We start from the raw sequence: 15683 nt of genomic DNA, 5'->3' as shown, positions 1-15683 counted from the left end.
AGATGGTAGAGCTAGAGGGAAAAATGAAACAGAAAGTAAAGCACAGAAAGTAGAATGAGCAAGTCTGGAAACCCATGGGCACTCCCTCTCCCTCTCTTTCACCTCTTCCATCAGACACGCCCAACCAGTGGATCTGCCCTTCTCTGTGGCTTCATCACATAGCTCTTTGCAAGGGGACAGTATCTCTCCACGAGGGGAAGGGGAACGTTTAGCACCAGATCCTTCACAAGCAGGCTGTGCACTTTGAGAAAAGGGACTGTCTTCTTAGGTGTGGCCTTCTGGGCTGTCTAAGTAGGAAGCCTCACTTGCTCTTGGCTGCTTCCTTCACACCACCACCACCCGGCCTGCTTGCTCTTTCAAAAGGAAGTGTTTCTTTTCTCCTCTCCAGCAGTTGAATTTCATGCAAAAGCTCCACCAAGCCTGCAGGCCCGGCAGGAGCTTGTCTCTAAATGCCATTCACCAGTTTTCACCTTCTGTGCTGCTATCTTGGTGCCATCTGCAAGGAGAAAAACACTTTCAAGTCTGCTCTTTTCAGTGGTGTAAGCCTCATTTGTTTGCAGGCAGTCCTGTCTCCAGCAGGATTTTGAAGATGGGGGCAGCTGGAATTGGAGTTGATTGAAATCCTCCCTCCCCTCCCCCACCATCAATTGGGGCACCTGTTTATTTCACCCCCCCCCCCCCCAAGCACCCTGAGCTTTGTTCAGGAAGAGTGGAAAACTGAGAAGAAATGCAGAGTGGTTGGAGGAGTCAGACTTAATTTGAAAATTGCTTAATAGGCCATGGGGTTTATTTGTCTTATACAAATTATATGCAAATAAACTCTGCGGTTATTACACATGCACCAGAGCTGTACTGGTCGCAAGACTCAGGAGTCTAATTTCTTGTTTTCTTCCTGGTTCTGTCTACTTCTGGACAAGAGTCTTTGTTTTTGGTTTTTTTTTTTCTTCTCATTTTATAAGATTTGCAGAGAGGTGTCATAAAACAACACAGATCCTGAATTTCAGCTGGAAATTTGTACTAGTTCCCCACTGACTATGGTGACTTGGGATAAAATCCAAATGCCTGACATTTAAAACCATTTTATGACCTGACTTCGGTCCATCTTCACAGCCACATCCCTGTAGCCTCCCTGTGGCTACCACACAGTGTCCAGCCAGATTAGACTCCTGGTCATTCTGGGAATGCATTTGCTTACTCAGAATAGAATACCCTTCCACTCACCTCTGCCCATTGAAATCCAATCCAGCTTTCAGGATCCGACTCTAAATGCCATCTCTCCCTGAAATTATTTTCTCCCCTCCCCCAACCAGGAAAAATTTTGCTCCTTCTTTTAGCTTTATATTGTTATTCCTTGTTTTCTTAAAGCTGTAGTTTGTCCTATATTCTCTCACTTAATTATACTGAAAGTTCCTTGGAGGCACGGATAATGTGCATGTTCTCACTCTGGTTTGCACGGATCACAGTTTAATCAGATCTTCTTAACAATTTGACCCTTGATTAAATAGTTGTGAGAGTGAATTGAATTATACTGAAGGAGGCTGACAATTGGGGGGTTTAGGGCTTATATTTGCTGTTGGTCTGTACTTGGGATAGGTAGTTTACCTACTCTCTACGCTTGGGATAGATAATTTAAGTACTCTTTTATACTAAAATTGGGCAAATTGCCTAGACAGATGTCAGGACAAAATGAGAGAACCGCATAGAAGTCCTTTGAGGGCTTCAAAAGGAAGTTATTGCTAGATAATACATAATAATATTTTCCAAACCAGAAAATAATGTAGGAATTAGAAGCAGAAAATAACGTAGAAATTAAAATCCTGTATGAAATCTATTCTATGGAGAAAGAGAGACTTTGCTTTTGTCCTAAGGAAATCCCAGAAAGCATTTGAGTCATTTACTGAGCTTAGAGTCAATCTGAAAGAAGATGCCGCTGAAGAGTTGCATGTATGGTTCTAAACTGATGAATAGCATCTTTCTTCCCTTTTTTCTGTTAAGGTGGAGACAGAGATCCAGCGGGTCTCAGAGGCATATGAGAACTTGGTGAAGTCATCTTCCAAAAGAGAGACTCTGGAGAAAGCCATGAGGAACAAGCTGGAAGGCGAGATTAGAAGGATGCACGACTTCAACCGAGATCTGCGAGGTGAGCAACAAGTGTTTTTAAGACAGGGTCTCTTTCCATAGCTCAGGCTGGCCTAGGACTCACAACACAGTCCATGTCAGCCTTGCATTCCACAGTTGCCCTGCTTTTCCCTCCCAGGCAGTGGGGATCAAAGCACGTGCCCCTACATGTGGCCCTTGCTTTAGGGTAGCCCTAGTATGACTTTAAGATTCACATTTGAAAATTTGGGACTGTGTCACCCACCCGTTTGTCAAATAAAATAAAATAAAATAAAATAAAGATGCTGACTTTTGCCAAAGGCCAGCATTTAGAAGGCAAAGAGCAGGTACGTTAATTGTCTTCACATTCCACAGACCGTCTAGAGACTGCCAACAAGCAGCTGGCAGAGAAGGAGTACGAGGGGTCCGAGGACACCAGGAAGACCATCTCTCAGCTCTTTGCCAAACGTAAGTCTGCAAACTCCAGAGGCAGGCAGAATGAATGTGTGCATAGTAGTAGTAACTGGTCTGAAAATGTTGCAGGTATGGAGAGAGGTAAAGTTTATGAAAATATTGCCTGGCTCTTCTCTTTAGCCTTCTAGAACAACCAGGAGAGAATGAATATCTTTTTCCTCTTAGTGCCTGAAAGATCAAGACGGTTCTGTCACAACTCTAGTCACATCAAAGGAGTGTTCTCCATCCTCAGTCAGATAAAACCCATTAGAATTCCTGCCATTGTCAAGGCTAGCTGAAGAAAAGACCTTAGGGAATATTGTCCTCAATAATGCCAAAGGGATTATTGTAGGCGATTCCATATGCTGGCTCTGGTAGATGGGATGAACATAGTGGATAATGATTAATGTTTGAAGTCCCCAGCCTATACCATGGGTTCACCTATTAAACACTTATTGCTGTGTCATAGTATTACCCAGTGGCAGATTGTCCGATAGCCAGAGAATGAAAAGCCTTGGCTATGACCTGAACTCATGGTTCTGATTACAGAGTTGGAGGGTATGGAACTGGGCAGAGCTGGGCTTTCCTCATAATAGTGTTTCCTTTGTTTGGAAATACTCCTCAGACTGTAACAATGAATTAATCCTCCTCTTTATCGAGTCCCTAATGGTCTCCACCCAGCTAGACAATGCCTAATTCTTTCCAATTGCTATAATAAAAGCAGCAATAAAAACTTCATAGTAGATGGAGTCCACTGGGAGAATGAATTGGGTTGAGAACAGATGAACTGTCCTTGTTTCTACAGATGCCTAAGCTTGGCTTCCCCCCCCACCACCACCACCCCAGCCTCCCTCAGTGCAACTCCCACTGAAGTCCTAGTTGGGGACTTGTCAGTCTCTTCTATTTTTGCTGGGACTCCCAATGACCCTTTCATGTCCTTCTGTGCAGTTTCCAGTTAGCTTTTACAAGTCTGTTTGATCTTCATTTACAATATTCCCTTCCCTGCCTGGGCTGCTCTGTTGTACTCTGGCCTCACAACAGTTTTTCTTCCTCTTGGCCCTGAGCCTCCTGTTCCTTTGTCAGGACTCTTAAGAGCTAGGAATGTTGTTTTTCTGGTGTCATCAGAACCCAGGGTAAATTGTGAAGTTGCTTTTGTGGTGTCACTGTTACCCTGGAAGCTAATTCGGTGGCAGGAAGACGGTGGCGGCCTCCCAGAATAAAACAAGACATATGGATTCTTGCCCTGGATCTTCTAGTTTGTACTACTCTGTGTGAAGAAATGGTATTTCAGGTACTCTCAGAGCTCTGCCATGGGTTTATAAAATTCAGTTAGTTACTAAGTGGAATTACATTAATAGCAGGGTGTCATACTGTCAGTGGTTCTAAAACTAGGTGGAGAAGAGCATGCATGCCTTTTTGACCCCTTTATTTCTTGTGCCCTTGGGCATCCAAGGGGCCCTAAAAGATGGGAATTGTAACAGAAAGAAAGAAGGCTCTTTAAAAACCCTTCCTTGGGAGTGCACTCACTCCAGCAACCTCAGTGAGACAGAAGCAGTTCAAGCCAGGAGGCAGCTGGGTACCTTACTTAGCTCTAGTATGGAACCCACCCCTCATTTTCCAGGAGCTCTTGCAAGTTAGTCGGGTTCACTCTCCAGGTCTTGTTTCCTCATATGCAAAATAGAGAAGTGAAGAATAATGCCTCATATCCTTGTTCCGAGGATTAAGCTAGCACAGTGCCTGTTGTGTAATGAGTGGCCAGTAAATGTTCATTTCTTTTCAAGGTACATCTATTCAGATAGGCATCTGTGGGAAGCTGGCATTGTGGAGATAATGTTCAAGGTCTTCAAAGGAAGACCACCTCCACTTCCAACTTTGAGTCTCTGGCATGAGGGTTGTCCTAGGTCACAGGAGAGGTACCTGGAAAACATGAGACATACTGTATATGCCAAGGTTGCTGAACTTTAATATTAAATTCAGAAACGAAATTACTACTGTTACAGAACTGGTGACACTTAGCTGTCATATTAGTTAAAATATAACAAAATCAGTCACATTTAATTAAAAGACATATTTTGAAGCTCTATGACTCTTTCATCATTAATGGTGGTGATTATCATATTCTTTGTTTCATTCATTTAAATACATTACATTATCTCATAGGGTCCTTAAGAAATATGGATTAGTATTGTTATTTGTGCTTGCATAATTGAGTGTTTTTATCCTTTCATAGGATGTCCGTTTTTCTACTTACATAACTCCCCTGTCCTTCCATGTCGTCTCTACTTTTTCTTTTTAGAGATGTAAGCATATCATTCATAGGTGTTTCAGATTTAGGATCTGATCATTCCAACCTTCTTGACTTCTCTGGGTGTGGTCCTGATGCAGAAAAAGCTGTGTATTTTGTCTTTTAGTTAAAAATAATTTGGTTATTGTTGTTGTTGAGTAGTAGGAATTAGATAGTGGCTAAGAACTGCAGTAGACAGGTATTTGAATAACACTTGTCCTGCATTGTTGTTCTAAGGGCAATATTCCTTCCTGATATGGCATAAAGCGTGAGGCAAGTTAAATGGTATCTAGCCCTGAGATTAAGATTTTAGCTTTAGTGACTCTGTGCTTTTGGACTATGGGCCTTGCAAGTGTGGCTCAGCCCCTACTTTTGTTTACTGTACTAGGATCAGAGGGGCCTAGAATCAGGGTATTTCTTTTTCTCCAGACTGGAACATGTTAAAATGTTATCCCTTCTCCAGACTGGTTAGTATCCAAAATTGTCCAATAAGTTAGGTTCTGGTTAAAGATTCTTTGCAGGGCATGCCTCGTTGAGAAGAACAAAATGCTCTGGGATATTTCATAATTGTTTCTTCTCCCCCCACCTCCCGCTGCAAATAACAAGAGGACACTTTTTTTTTCTGATCTTCTAGAAGAATCTGCATTGAAGACCTGGGGGCAAAACTTCCAAAAATGTGGGTGTTCCAGTCTAAGTGCCTCTCCCAGGAATTAGCTCTCACATTGTGCACACTGAGCCACCAGCAATTAATCAATTATATAGTTCAGAGTTTCCTAATCAGCTTCAGGTTTCCATGGTCCCTGCTCATGGAATTCTAATTTGGTAAATTGTGATCCCCTGTCCACCTGTCTTTGAGGGCAGAAGCTCCTTCAGTGAACTTCACTTCTGAGAGCTCTCTATAGAGCTCTCCTCAATTGTTTTTTTTTTTTTAATTCAGCCTTTTAAACCTCGGATAATTTGGACTCTCAATTTTTAAGTTCCTCTCATGTGGTATTAGAAACCAGAAGTTCTATTATTCTACTAAAAAAAAATTAAGACGTGGCTGGTCACTGACCTAACTGCTTTTCAGGTTAAAGTAGGGAAGATCAAGGCAGATTAGAAACTAGAATCAAGACGCTGTTTAAATGGAGAATCATAGATTTAATGCTCAGAGCTGTGATATTTATTGAACTACCCTTCAAGGGCTGAGATGAACGCCATTTCATTTTGCTACCTCATCTCCTGGGACATATTTTACTACATATTTTAATTGTTCAGTTTTATTTGAACAGAGATGAGACATCAAATGCTCTTTGGATTCCATTTTCTGTGTTTCAGATTCTCTTTCTCTGTTCATTTCTAATATCTTTTATTTATCCTATTTGACAAAGAGTCTTCAGTGGTTTCTTTCATTTTTATTTATGTTACTCTGCTTCTGAGTGTGACCAACAATTAGAACAAGTTTTTAGTGACTCTTCCATTTTAAAGACAGATTGTATTTATGCAAATGTACATACACAGGAATATACATGCACACATGCATAGATACATGCCTATACATACATGAGTAGATATATGCCTATACATTCTACATGTAAATATGTGTATGTGTTTATGCTCATATATATACAAAATACATATTAATTACTATAAAAGTTCTAAGCATTACTTAGGTAAAATGAATGCCTATATTTCTCTGATTCTGAATTTTTTCCCTGTTCTTTCTCACACTTCTTCCATACCCAATGTGTCCTGTAGGAGAAAGGGTAGGAAAAAATATCAGATGACTTCCAGCTTTCCCCCATTCTCCTTTTAAAAACTCTGGGCTTCCACAAGAACCAGACAATGAGCTAAAGTGAGTTTGATTGGGCATGCTCTTAGATTGGGCTTTCCCTAGAAAGCACATGTTTTCTAATGGTCGTTATCTCAGAAAATGTCCTTGCTAAGGGGGTAGGATTTAAAGGTGTATCTGTTTCATGAAGTATTGGTTTTAGAGTACTTGGTACATTGTCATAGGAAACAGACAGAAATTTTGTTCAGCTTGCTTACTCTTTTGTCAATATAAGGGCAATTTGTAAGAACAAAACTGAGGAGATGAACTTACTCTGTCCTGTATGTGTATATCTGCATACATGTCTGTTCCTCTTTGTGTAATGCTTAATTCTTCCCATGACATTTTATATCTTCTTACCATTGATTCTTATTTACCTGACAAGTTAGTAGTCAATCCAGTGGCAAAATCTAGATGTTATAAAGTTTGATTCTTTTAGCCATGTGCCAGGAGTGTGCACACTGTCAAGTAATATATATGATCTATCAGTTTTGCCCACTTAAGGCTTGGACTCAGCTTCTGGATTGACACTATTGACATTTCATGTCTACACAGATAAAGAAAATCAGCGGGAGAAGGAAAAGCTAGAAGCTGAGCTGGCTACTGTCCGCTCTACCAATGAAGACCAAAGGCGACACATTGAAATCCGAGACCAGGCATTGAGCAATGCCCAGGCGAAGGTGGTGAAGCTGGAAGAAGAGGTAGGTGTCCTCAGGTAGCATATGAGCCTGAGAGTAAGAGAGTTGGAACTCGTAGCACCGCGTTTCTCATTCATTTAAATATGCAGTGTGTACAATAATTCCAACAGAGACAGATTTTGGCTGTTCAGTTTTCTATGAACAGAGATAAGGGATTGAATGCTGTTTGGATTCTACTTTCTTTGTTTCAGAGTCTCTTTCTCCTGTTTATTTCTAATATATTTTATTTATCCTACTTGACAGAAACTCTTCAGTGGTTTCTTCTTTATGAACAGTACTCTGCTTCTGACTGTGACCAACAATTAGAACAACTTTTTAGTGACTTTTCCATTGTAAAGACATAGATTGTATCTATGCAAATGTACATACACAGGGATATACATACATACTCCAGAATATGAAGTCATTACAAAGGAGGCAATTTCCATTCTCCATTTATTTAATAAACTGTTTCCATACCATAAGTTCTCCCTAGTACCTTAGCCCTGCTTTAAGTCTCTTCTTACCAAGCCTTAAACATTTCCTTTCAAAGGACTATAGAATGATTCTGGATATTTTAAAATCCTCCAATGATCTTCTAATTGTAATAGTCCTGTTCTCCCCATACTCAATGGAAAGTCAAGCCTGTCCCTTGTCCTAGGTCAGAAATGAATCTTGACAGCTACATATTTTGCTATTGAATTTTACAATACTGTTTGGAGATGGAATCAGTCTTCAGAGGTCTGGGACAAAAATAAGACCCAAGGAGAGTTTATAGTTTATGTCAGGAGAATGCATTGGTAAAGATCTTTGTTGTGGCTTAGAGACCAGTTTTAAAGAATGTTCTTGTGTGGTTGAATTTGTCAGCTCTTTGTGTGAGTTGATGGAGCTGTCCCTTGACAAATACAAGGGCCTCTGAACTATTAAGAATAGGATTTAAATATGTATCTGATTAGCATCCATGTAGAAGATGCTCTCTTGCCACACTAAACTGTCTTACTATGAAAAATAGGGAACTTTGCTGCTGTACTGCTCCTTAATTAATCCTGGATGTTGGTTGTGATGACATTAGAGTAAAATTAACTCTTAAATGTTTTGAATGTTTGGGAATGAGTGTATTCCAACAAAGATGTGATGATGAAGTGTAAATGGACTAAAAAAAAATGAAAAGCTTGTTAAATTCTATTTTGAAATTTGAATTGTTTTAAGAGAAATAATACCTTTCATGGATCTATACTAGAAAACCCCTTGGGCTACAAAGCAAATTCAAAGCCAGCCCAAGTTGTACAGTGAAAACCTTTTGGAAAACAGAAGTAATACCCTCCATTATTTTACAAGTTGAAAGCCTTATGAACCTAAAATAAAATAAAAGTGTAATTTTCAAGACTAAAGACAGTATAACTTTTGTAGGAGCAATGTCGTCCCTGCCTCCATTAATTGCCTACTACTTGACCTTCACTAAGAATGGTCATGGTTTCTGGAGGTCTCCAGACTTACAGATTTGCTCTGCTGTTCTTTTTGAGCCTTAAAGACTGTTTGGAGTTAGGTTGTGAGTTAACAGTTTCCTAGGAGATAATACCATGTAATCCATGATATTCTTCATCCTGACTTACCCAAGTGTTAATGTCAAGTGGTAGAGAATCAACATAATACTTCTTCAGTCCTCTATCTTAAAAACATACTGTTACTTCAGGATGTGATTGAGTCCCGCAAGAGGCCTTGGTTATTCAGGATTAAAACTGCTTGACATAGAATATTAGGATTCACCAACTTTGTAATAGTTTGATACAGGATCTTTAATGTGGTTCTGTCACAAAATCAGCGACTATTTGTATCTTATGAGTGGTTTCTGTGCTGGGCATGGTGGCACATGCCTTTGGGTGTCAGAGGCAGATGGATTTCTTTGAGTCCAAGGCTAACTCACTCTACATATTGAATTCCAGAATAGACCAAGTTACATAGTGAGACCCTGTCTCATAAAACAGAGTGGCAGAGTAGAAGGTAGAGATAGATAAGACTTTTTATGCTTGGTGGACATGGCTCAAGGAAGGCCATGTTGGAAATCAAAGAGATAACATTGGAAGATGCACCAGTGTCCTGTGTAAAATACACATTGTGTGTTTCATGTCTGGCTTTGTGAGTTTTCTTTATTGCTTAGAACTTTGGAGTGTTTTCCAGGAAAAAAAGAGTTGTTCTCTTACTTATTTAGTAAATCAGATTTACAAGAGCTTTCTCGAAACAGGCCTTTTGTGAGGGAAATATTTTCTTCAGGTTTCTTAGTTCAGGGGCACTCAGGTAATTAGTTTTCATTACATCAAGATGACAGGGAATTAACTGTATTGACTCAAGGACCCTTGAGTTCTTTTGGACCTTCACCTCTTGAAAGCTCTCGTGGGTACATTCCTTGACAGTCATTTCATTTTTCTAAGCCAATGAGCCTCCTGTGGGTCTCAGCAGTCACCCTCATAAGCATTCCACAGAAGGGCCACCTCAGGCAAGAACTGTTTTCCTAAAGCCATAACTTGCAATCTTTCCCAAGTTAATGCAGATTGCTTTAAGAAGTATGGTCTCGTGACACCTACAGAGATATTTTTATCAGGGTGGGGATGAATAGATTCTTTTTGCCTGACAAGTCACTGTGCTACAGACCTTAAAAATCACTCTACATCCTATGTAGCAGACAGCCAGAGGAGGCAAATGATGCATTCCTTACTCCCCCTTTCCCTTACCTTTTGGGACACATGGGTCTTATTGAAGTTGGCGCTGATTCAACAAGTCAAAAGAGCTCTGTGTCCTAAAGCAACCACAGTACTCTCACATTCACAGAGAGCTTCCTCCCATCCCCTCAAAGTTAACCTCACTGGGGAGTTTCCATGGACGTCTGGCATATCTTCTCACAAAACTCAAGTCAGCCCGGGCTTCTGGCCGACTGCTACATCAGGAGAATACAGAGTTGAAGCAGTGGCTTGGGTAATTGTTTCAGGGATGGTGGGAAAAATAGACTTGGCAAATCCAGCACAGGAAGATGCTGAGGGCAAGCTGCTTAATGAGCACAGTGTGTAGGAGAGGAGAAAGCAGGAGGTGAGAGGACTGGCTGGAAGAGCCAGTGAGCCATATTTGGGGCTGGAATGAGCACTATACAGACTGAAGAGAAGGCTAAAGTATTCACGTGTTCAGAATCACAGTGACTGGTGATGGTTTAGACAGTGTTATTGTTGAGATCCTCATGTCACCTTCGAAGTCCTGTTGCCACCTCAGCCACTTCTCCCAATGTACCTAACTTCTCTTATTCTATCTCCACCAGCATTCTTAAGGGCTTGCATTTTCCAATCTTTCTATGTCCCTCACTACTAGATTTTTGCTAGGCTTTTTGTCTGTTTTATTCTAAAAGATAATTTTTGCTATCTACCAGGCAATACACCAGTTTCCTCCTTCCCGGTAATAGAGGAAGATATCTGTATACACACTTGTATGTTTAATACTCTCCAATAATTTTGACCCAGTTGGACTCTATGGGCAAAGTTTAAGTTTATACAATAGCTAGAATGTGCTATAAGTTTGAGTGGAAGTCTAAGAGTAGGAATTCTTAAGTTTAATTAAGAAGTTTAAGCTTATATAGTTATTAGAGTGTGTTCTAAGTTAGTGGAAGTCTAAGAGTATGAATTATGTGTGCACTTAGAGGGTTGATAGGATGCAGTACATATGCACTCAGGCATTTCCTGGGATGTTCTAATGATGAACTATCAATTCATTTGAAAGGCATTTTATCAAAAGATGACACTTCTCATGCCCGTGACAGTGGGATTTCTTCATAGTGATTGTTGGCTGTTTTAGCCAACATGTTGAAAAAGAAGAAATTATGTCTACACACCATTTTTTATCACTATGAGTTTAAATTCCCAAGGTAGAAGCCTGGTATATTTCTTTATTCCCAAGGTAGCAAATTTTCAGAGGTGGTGTTTTACCATAACCTTTTGGAAATGGACAGAGGCAGCTTGCTAATAGCAGGCTAGTGTTACCAAATTGCTTCAGTGTGAACCCTGACTTAGAGCAGTGTACCCGGGTAAAACTAAATCAGATCGAACTACAATTACTGAAAGCTCACAGGGCAACGTAAAACTCCTCGTATGCAGGAGTAGAGCAGAGAAAATATACTGTAGACATGACATTTTAGAAAGGATGATAATGGAAGGCAAGAGAGTAAGCAAATATAATGCAGGCACACTGACCTTACTTCTGCATCAGCTTCAGTGTCCTTGAGAAGTTTGTATATGTCAGCATTCATTCCTTCTACCTACATCTGTAGTTTTAATCTCTGATTTGTATTTTTAGAGAGTGGTTGATGTGGCTCAGTGGTAGGGATGCACATGGACTAGTTTTTAAAAAAAGAGGAAAAACACAACAACAGACATGTCTCATATCCAACAACAGACATGTCTCATATCCTCTAGGGACCTTTCAAGTATTAGGACCTTTTCACAAATGAGAATATTAAAGTACGTACAGATTAGGCAGGCCAGTTAGAAAGAAATCTAGGGAAACACACACACACACACACACACACACACACACACACACACTATTACTTGTCATCCTGCAAATCAATGGGAAACTGATGGATTAAGGAACTTCCTCATAAAGGCTTGAAATAAACAGTTAGCTTAAGGTGCTCTAAAACTAGTTTTGTATATCGCTATCTTTAAAAAAAAAAAAAAAAAAAAAACCAGTCAGTTTGAAAGACACCCACAGTTGTTGAAAGGAGGGAAGAGATGCCATCACATGGTATTCATTGGTACGGATCAGATTCTCCTGAGTCAGAAGAGGTTATGGGATCTGCCAAATTCTTGGGAATGGGTTCAAATTATTACAGAAGTGCAGTGGAAAAGATGATTGACTTAGAGGATTTGCTCTGTTCTCTATCAGATTACTTTCCTACTGTTCTTTCTCCTATTTCCTATGAATTTTAAAGATTCCTTTTGTGTGTCTGTGCATTTGTTGGGGGAAAGAAAGAGAGAGGGAGAGGGAGGGAGGGAAGGAGGGAAGGAAGAGAAAGATAAGTGCTTCAGTTTTCAAAGTGTAGGGATGACAGGCCTGCACCATGACACTTGACTAAGATTCTCCTTTGAAAATTTATCCTGAATAGGAATGATTTGATACCCTGATCATGACTTGGCCAAGCAAAGTAAATATTTAAGGACTATTGGTGGAGAGACAAAAATGGAAGTTGTCCTAGACAGATCCTCTGGGGTGAGGAGAAGATGACTTGAAGATGAATGCAAAGGCAAATAATAATGGGTTCAGGAGACAAATTGAGAACAAGGGTTAGAGGAAAGGAAGGGAAGGGAAAAAATCTTCATCAAGTTTTGAGAACCAGGGTTAACTAAGAACTTAAATAGATGGAATGGTCTCTTATTCACTGGATAAACAAAGGGATTTAGGTTGAAATGATGGATTTGCATGGCTTCTTCTAGGAACCCGTGGGTATGGGGTTTGATTAGCCATTCAGAAGGACTCATCCGTGGTCCTGAACTCATTTTCCAAACAAAGACAAGAGCCACTCTTGTGGATTTGAAAACTTATCAAGAGAACCCTCATTTCCTTAAACACTGAAGACATCAAAAAATAAATAATCTAGATTTCTATAAAAAGTACATTCTCTGTGATCCATCTATACACACACGCACACGCATGCACACACACACACAAAACACAAGGCATTTACTTAGATTCTAACCTCCATAGTTATAACTATATAATATTCTAGGACCCTATTTAAGTTCTTATTTTATTTAGCCCTCTGAGCTCATTGTTAAATATGAAAAGAGGACTCCTAGATTTGTGAACTTTGAGAGTTTAAAGACCTGTAGAAGTTATTGTAAATTAGATAACTAGTTTAGAAGGGCTTTTTAAACTTCTTAAAACTTTGTGGGAGAAGGAATTCCTAAGCAATGAGGAGGGAAACTCCAAAGGGTCTATGGGACCCATAAGTGTTATATGTATAACAATGATAGTGTCTGTTATAAAAAGATAAATGTCAAGCTAGATATAGTGGAGTAGTCCTTTAATCCCAGCATTCTGGAAGGAAGATCTTATGTTTGAGGTCAGCTTAGGCAGTTCAGAAAAACACTGTCTCAAACAAACAAGATGATTGAGTTGTATAAGATAGGCAGTCAGTTCTTTATGAAAAACACAGACATACACGTGCACATACACATTCATATGTATGTATGTATGTATGTATGTATGTATGTATGTATTCGGGTGTTTTATGTAGAACCTTAAATACATAAATGAATACACAATAGAGGAGAAGATAGGTGATCCGACCAATCTGTAACAGCAGCTCCCTACAAAATATCAGATCTGTGGAATACAGTTTGAAATTTTGAAAACCTTCAGAGATTGATTAGGTACCCCCACCCCATAAAATATCATGGCTGGCACTAAATAGTAAGTCGTTCTATTTTTTTTTTTTTTTTTTGAGGGCAGTGTAGTGTAGGTTGCATAATGGGTGAAAAGACAACTGTTCACATTCTACAGGCCTGGCATAATATTGGTCATTTAGCTTTGCTGATTCATGAACTTCTCCTCCTATTGCCCACATTTGTTTGTTAACAAATCAAGACTCTGAGGCAGAGTCGGAAAGCTGTCATTCATAGCCAACCAGTAATCTATGTTGAGGAGCTTAAGGGCATACATAGCTGAAAAGAGAGTAAAACTAAAGCACATAAAATCTAACAGAGTAATGAAGTTAGAACACATAGACCAGAGTACTTAGAAATATCTATACAATGTGGAGTATATAACGTAGAAGATGGCTGAGTTTTGTAAGTTACATGCATAAAGCCTAGCATGGGCAGCATCCAAGAATTGTCACTTTCCATTGTGACATATCTAGGGGGATAAGCACTTCCCAGGTGCTTGTGGTATTTGTGGGTGAGTTATAATCTTTCTTTAAAAAAAAAAAGATGTAGAACTATGCCAGCAATAATGGTCTTTGTTTTTCTTGGCTTGCTCTGCAGAATCTGTCTAAACACCCGTTTTCCAACAAACTCGGGGAACTCACTGATCCCACATTGCCTTTCCCATTCAGAGGGTTGGCTCAGTGACTCCTCTTTCTGAGGGTGCTTTTCATGGGATATTTAGTTTTCCTTTTTGAGAAAGGCAGGATGTAGAGAGATTGGCATGATCCTGGGTTGCTTGCTTTTCAGTTTTCAGAGCTCACTTTGCTGTACTTTGCCATCAAGGCAAAGAACTGCATGCTGTCTGTTTAATTGCCTTTAAGTATAACTGCTGTAAGCCTTTGTAATTATAGTTCACATTCTCTGCATCACCATTGCACTGCTCCCATAGGGTTTTCAGCATGATTCACAAATAAATGCATTCAGCTCTAAATAGCTCACGAACATTACAAAACCCCCAAGGTGAAGGCGACAGAATGATTCCTTCTTTGCCAGTACTGAAAGCTTAACAAAAAGCAAGGCAGAAGCATCCCCAACCTCAGTCTCTCATTTGTCTCATCAGGAAGGAAAGGTTTGAGCTTATTGAGAAGCAAAATACAATGATTTCTTTGTTCATTGTACACCTTAGGAAATTTTCATAAAGAGCAAAACATCTAGACATAAATTCACCTCTCTTGGTTTACAGTGCTAGATTGAATGAGGCCTGTTTTGAAAGAGAATGCCAACAGAACGTTGAAACAATTTAAAATGTTTTCTTTTGTCATGGTCAAAGGCTATGCCAACTGTCTGGTGATAGGAAAATGTAAGGTATGTTTCCTTCTACCTGGAGAAAGCTCAGTAATTCTGACCTGGATATGGGAAGATTCTGAACAAATATTGTTTCCCCACCAGTAAGTGGTAGTGCTGTTGAAGCAGAAACAAAACAACTGTGGTTTCGACTCATTACCATGAAGGAGTTACCTGGTTTCTGTACTGAGAAGATTTGATAGGTCCTATGTATTGGCTTGACCAATGATATGGTCTATGTGGCTGTGAACAATATAGGTACAATGAGTAACTTCTTCCATTGCAGCTACCTTCTAAAGTCACTGAGGGCTTAGGAATTCCCTGCAGTCAACTACCTGGATTTATGTTTTTAAAATACCTGTTAGCAATAATATTTTAACTCTTAATCTCAGTGGAGGTATCTCTAACCTCAGTGACTGAGGGGAAGCTAATGGTAGGAGGACCCCACGGGAGGATTTTTATTTTAGACAGAGACTACAGTTGATTTACTATCATCGAGGGAAGCTATACAGGTAGTGTGGGAAGGAAGCAGAATCTGTTCTTTGCAAGCAAAATGGTAAGGCTGCCTCCCAATTTTCCAACCTCATTGGATATTGGAGTATGAATGTCTTATT

General features: G+C 39.8%; 1 protein-coding gene across 4 annotated transcripts in view; it reads left to right on the top strand.

The window, feature by feature from the left end:
* Amot (angiomotin) overlaps window positions 1–15683 on the top strand; it is a 58370-nt gene that overhangs the window by 26005 nt on the left and 16682 nt on the right. For all 4 annotated transcript variants that reach the window (XM_034486114.2, XM_076918720.1, XM_076918718.1 and 1 more), the window contains 3 exons: window positions 1996–2140; window positions 2473–2565; window positions 7200–7345. In XM_034486114.2, coding sequence (XP_034342005.1) covers window positions 1996–2140; window positions 2473–2565; window positions 7200–7345 — 384 coding nt within the window. The remainder of the gene's footprint in view (window positions 1–1995; window positions 2141–2472; window positions 2566–7199; window positions 7346–15683) is intronic.

The sequence above is a fragment of the Arvicanthis niloticus genome, chromosome X (assembly GCF_011762505.2).
Source record: "Arvicanthis niloticus isolate mArvNil1 chromosome X, mArvNil1.pat.X, whole genome shotgun sequence".
NCBI lineage: Eukaryota > Metazoa > Chordata > Mammalia > Rodentia > Muridae > Arvicanthis > Arvicanthis niloticus.
Note: the sequence above shows the minus strand (reverse complement) of the source record. Positions and strands in the feature narration are given on the sequence as shown.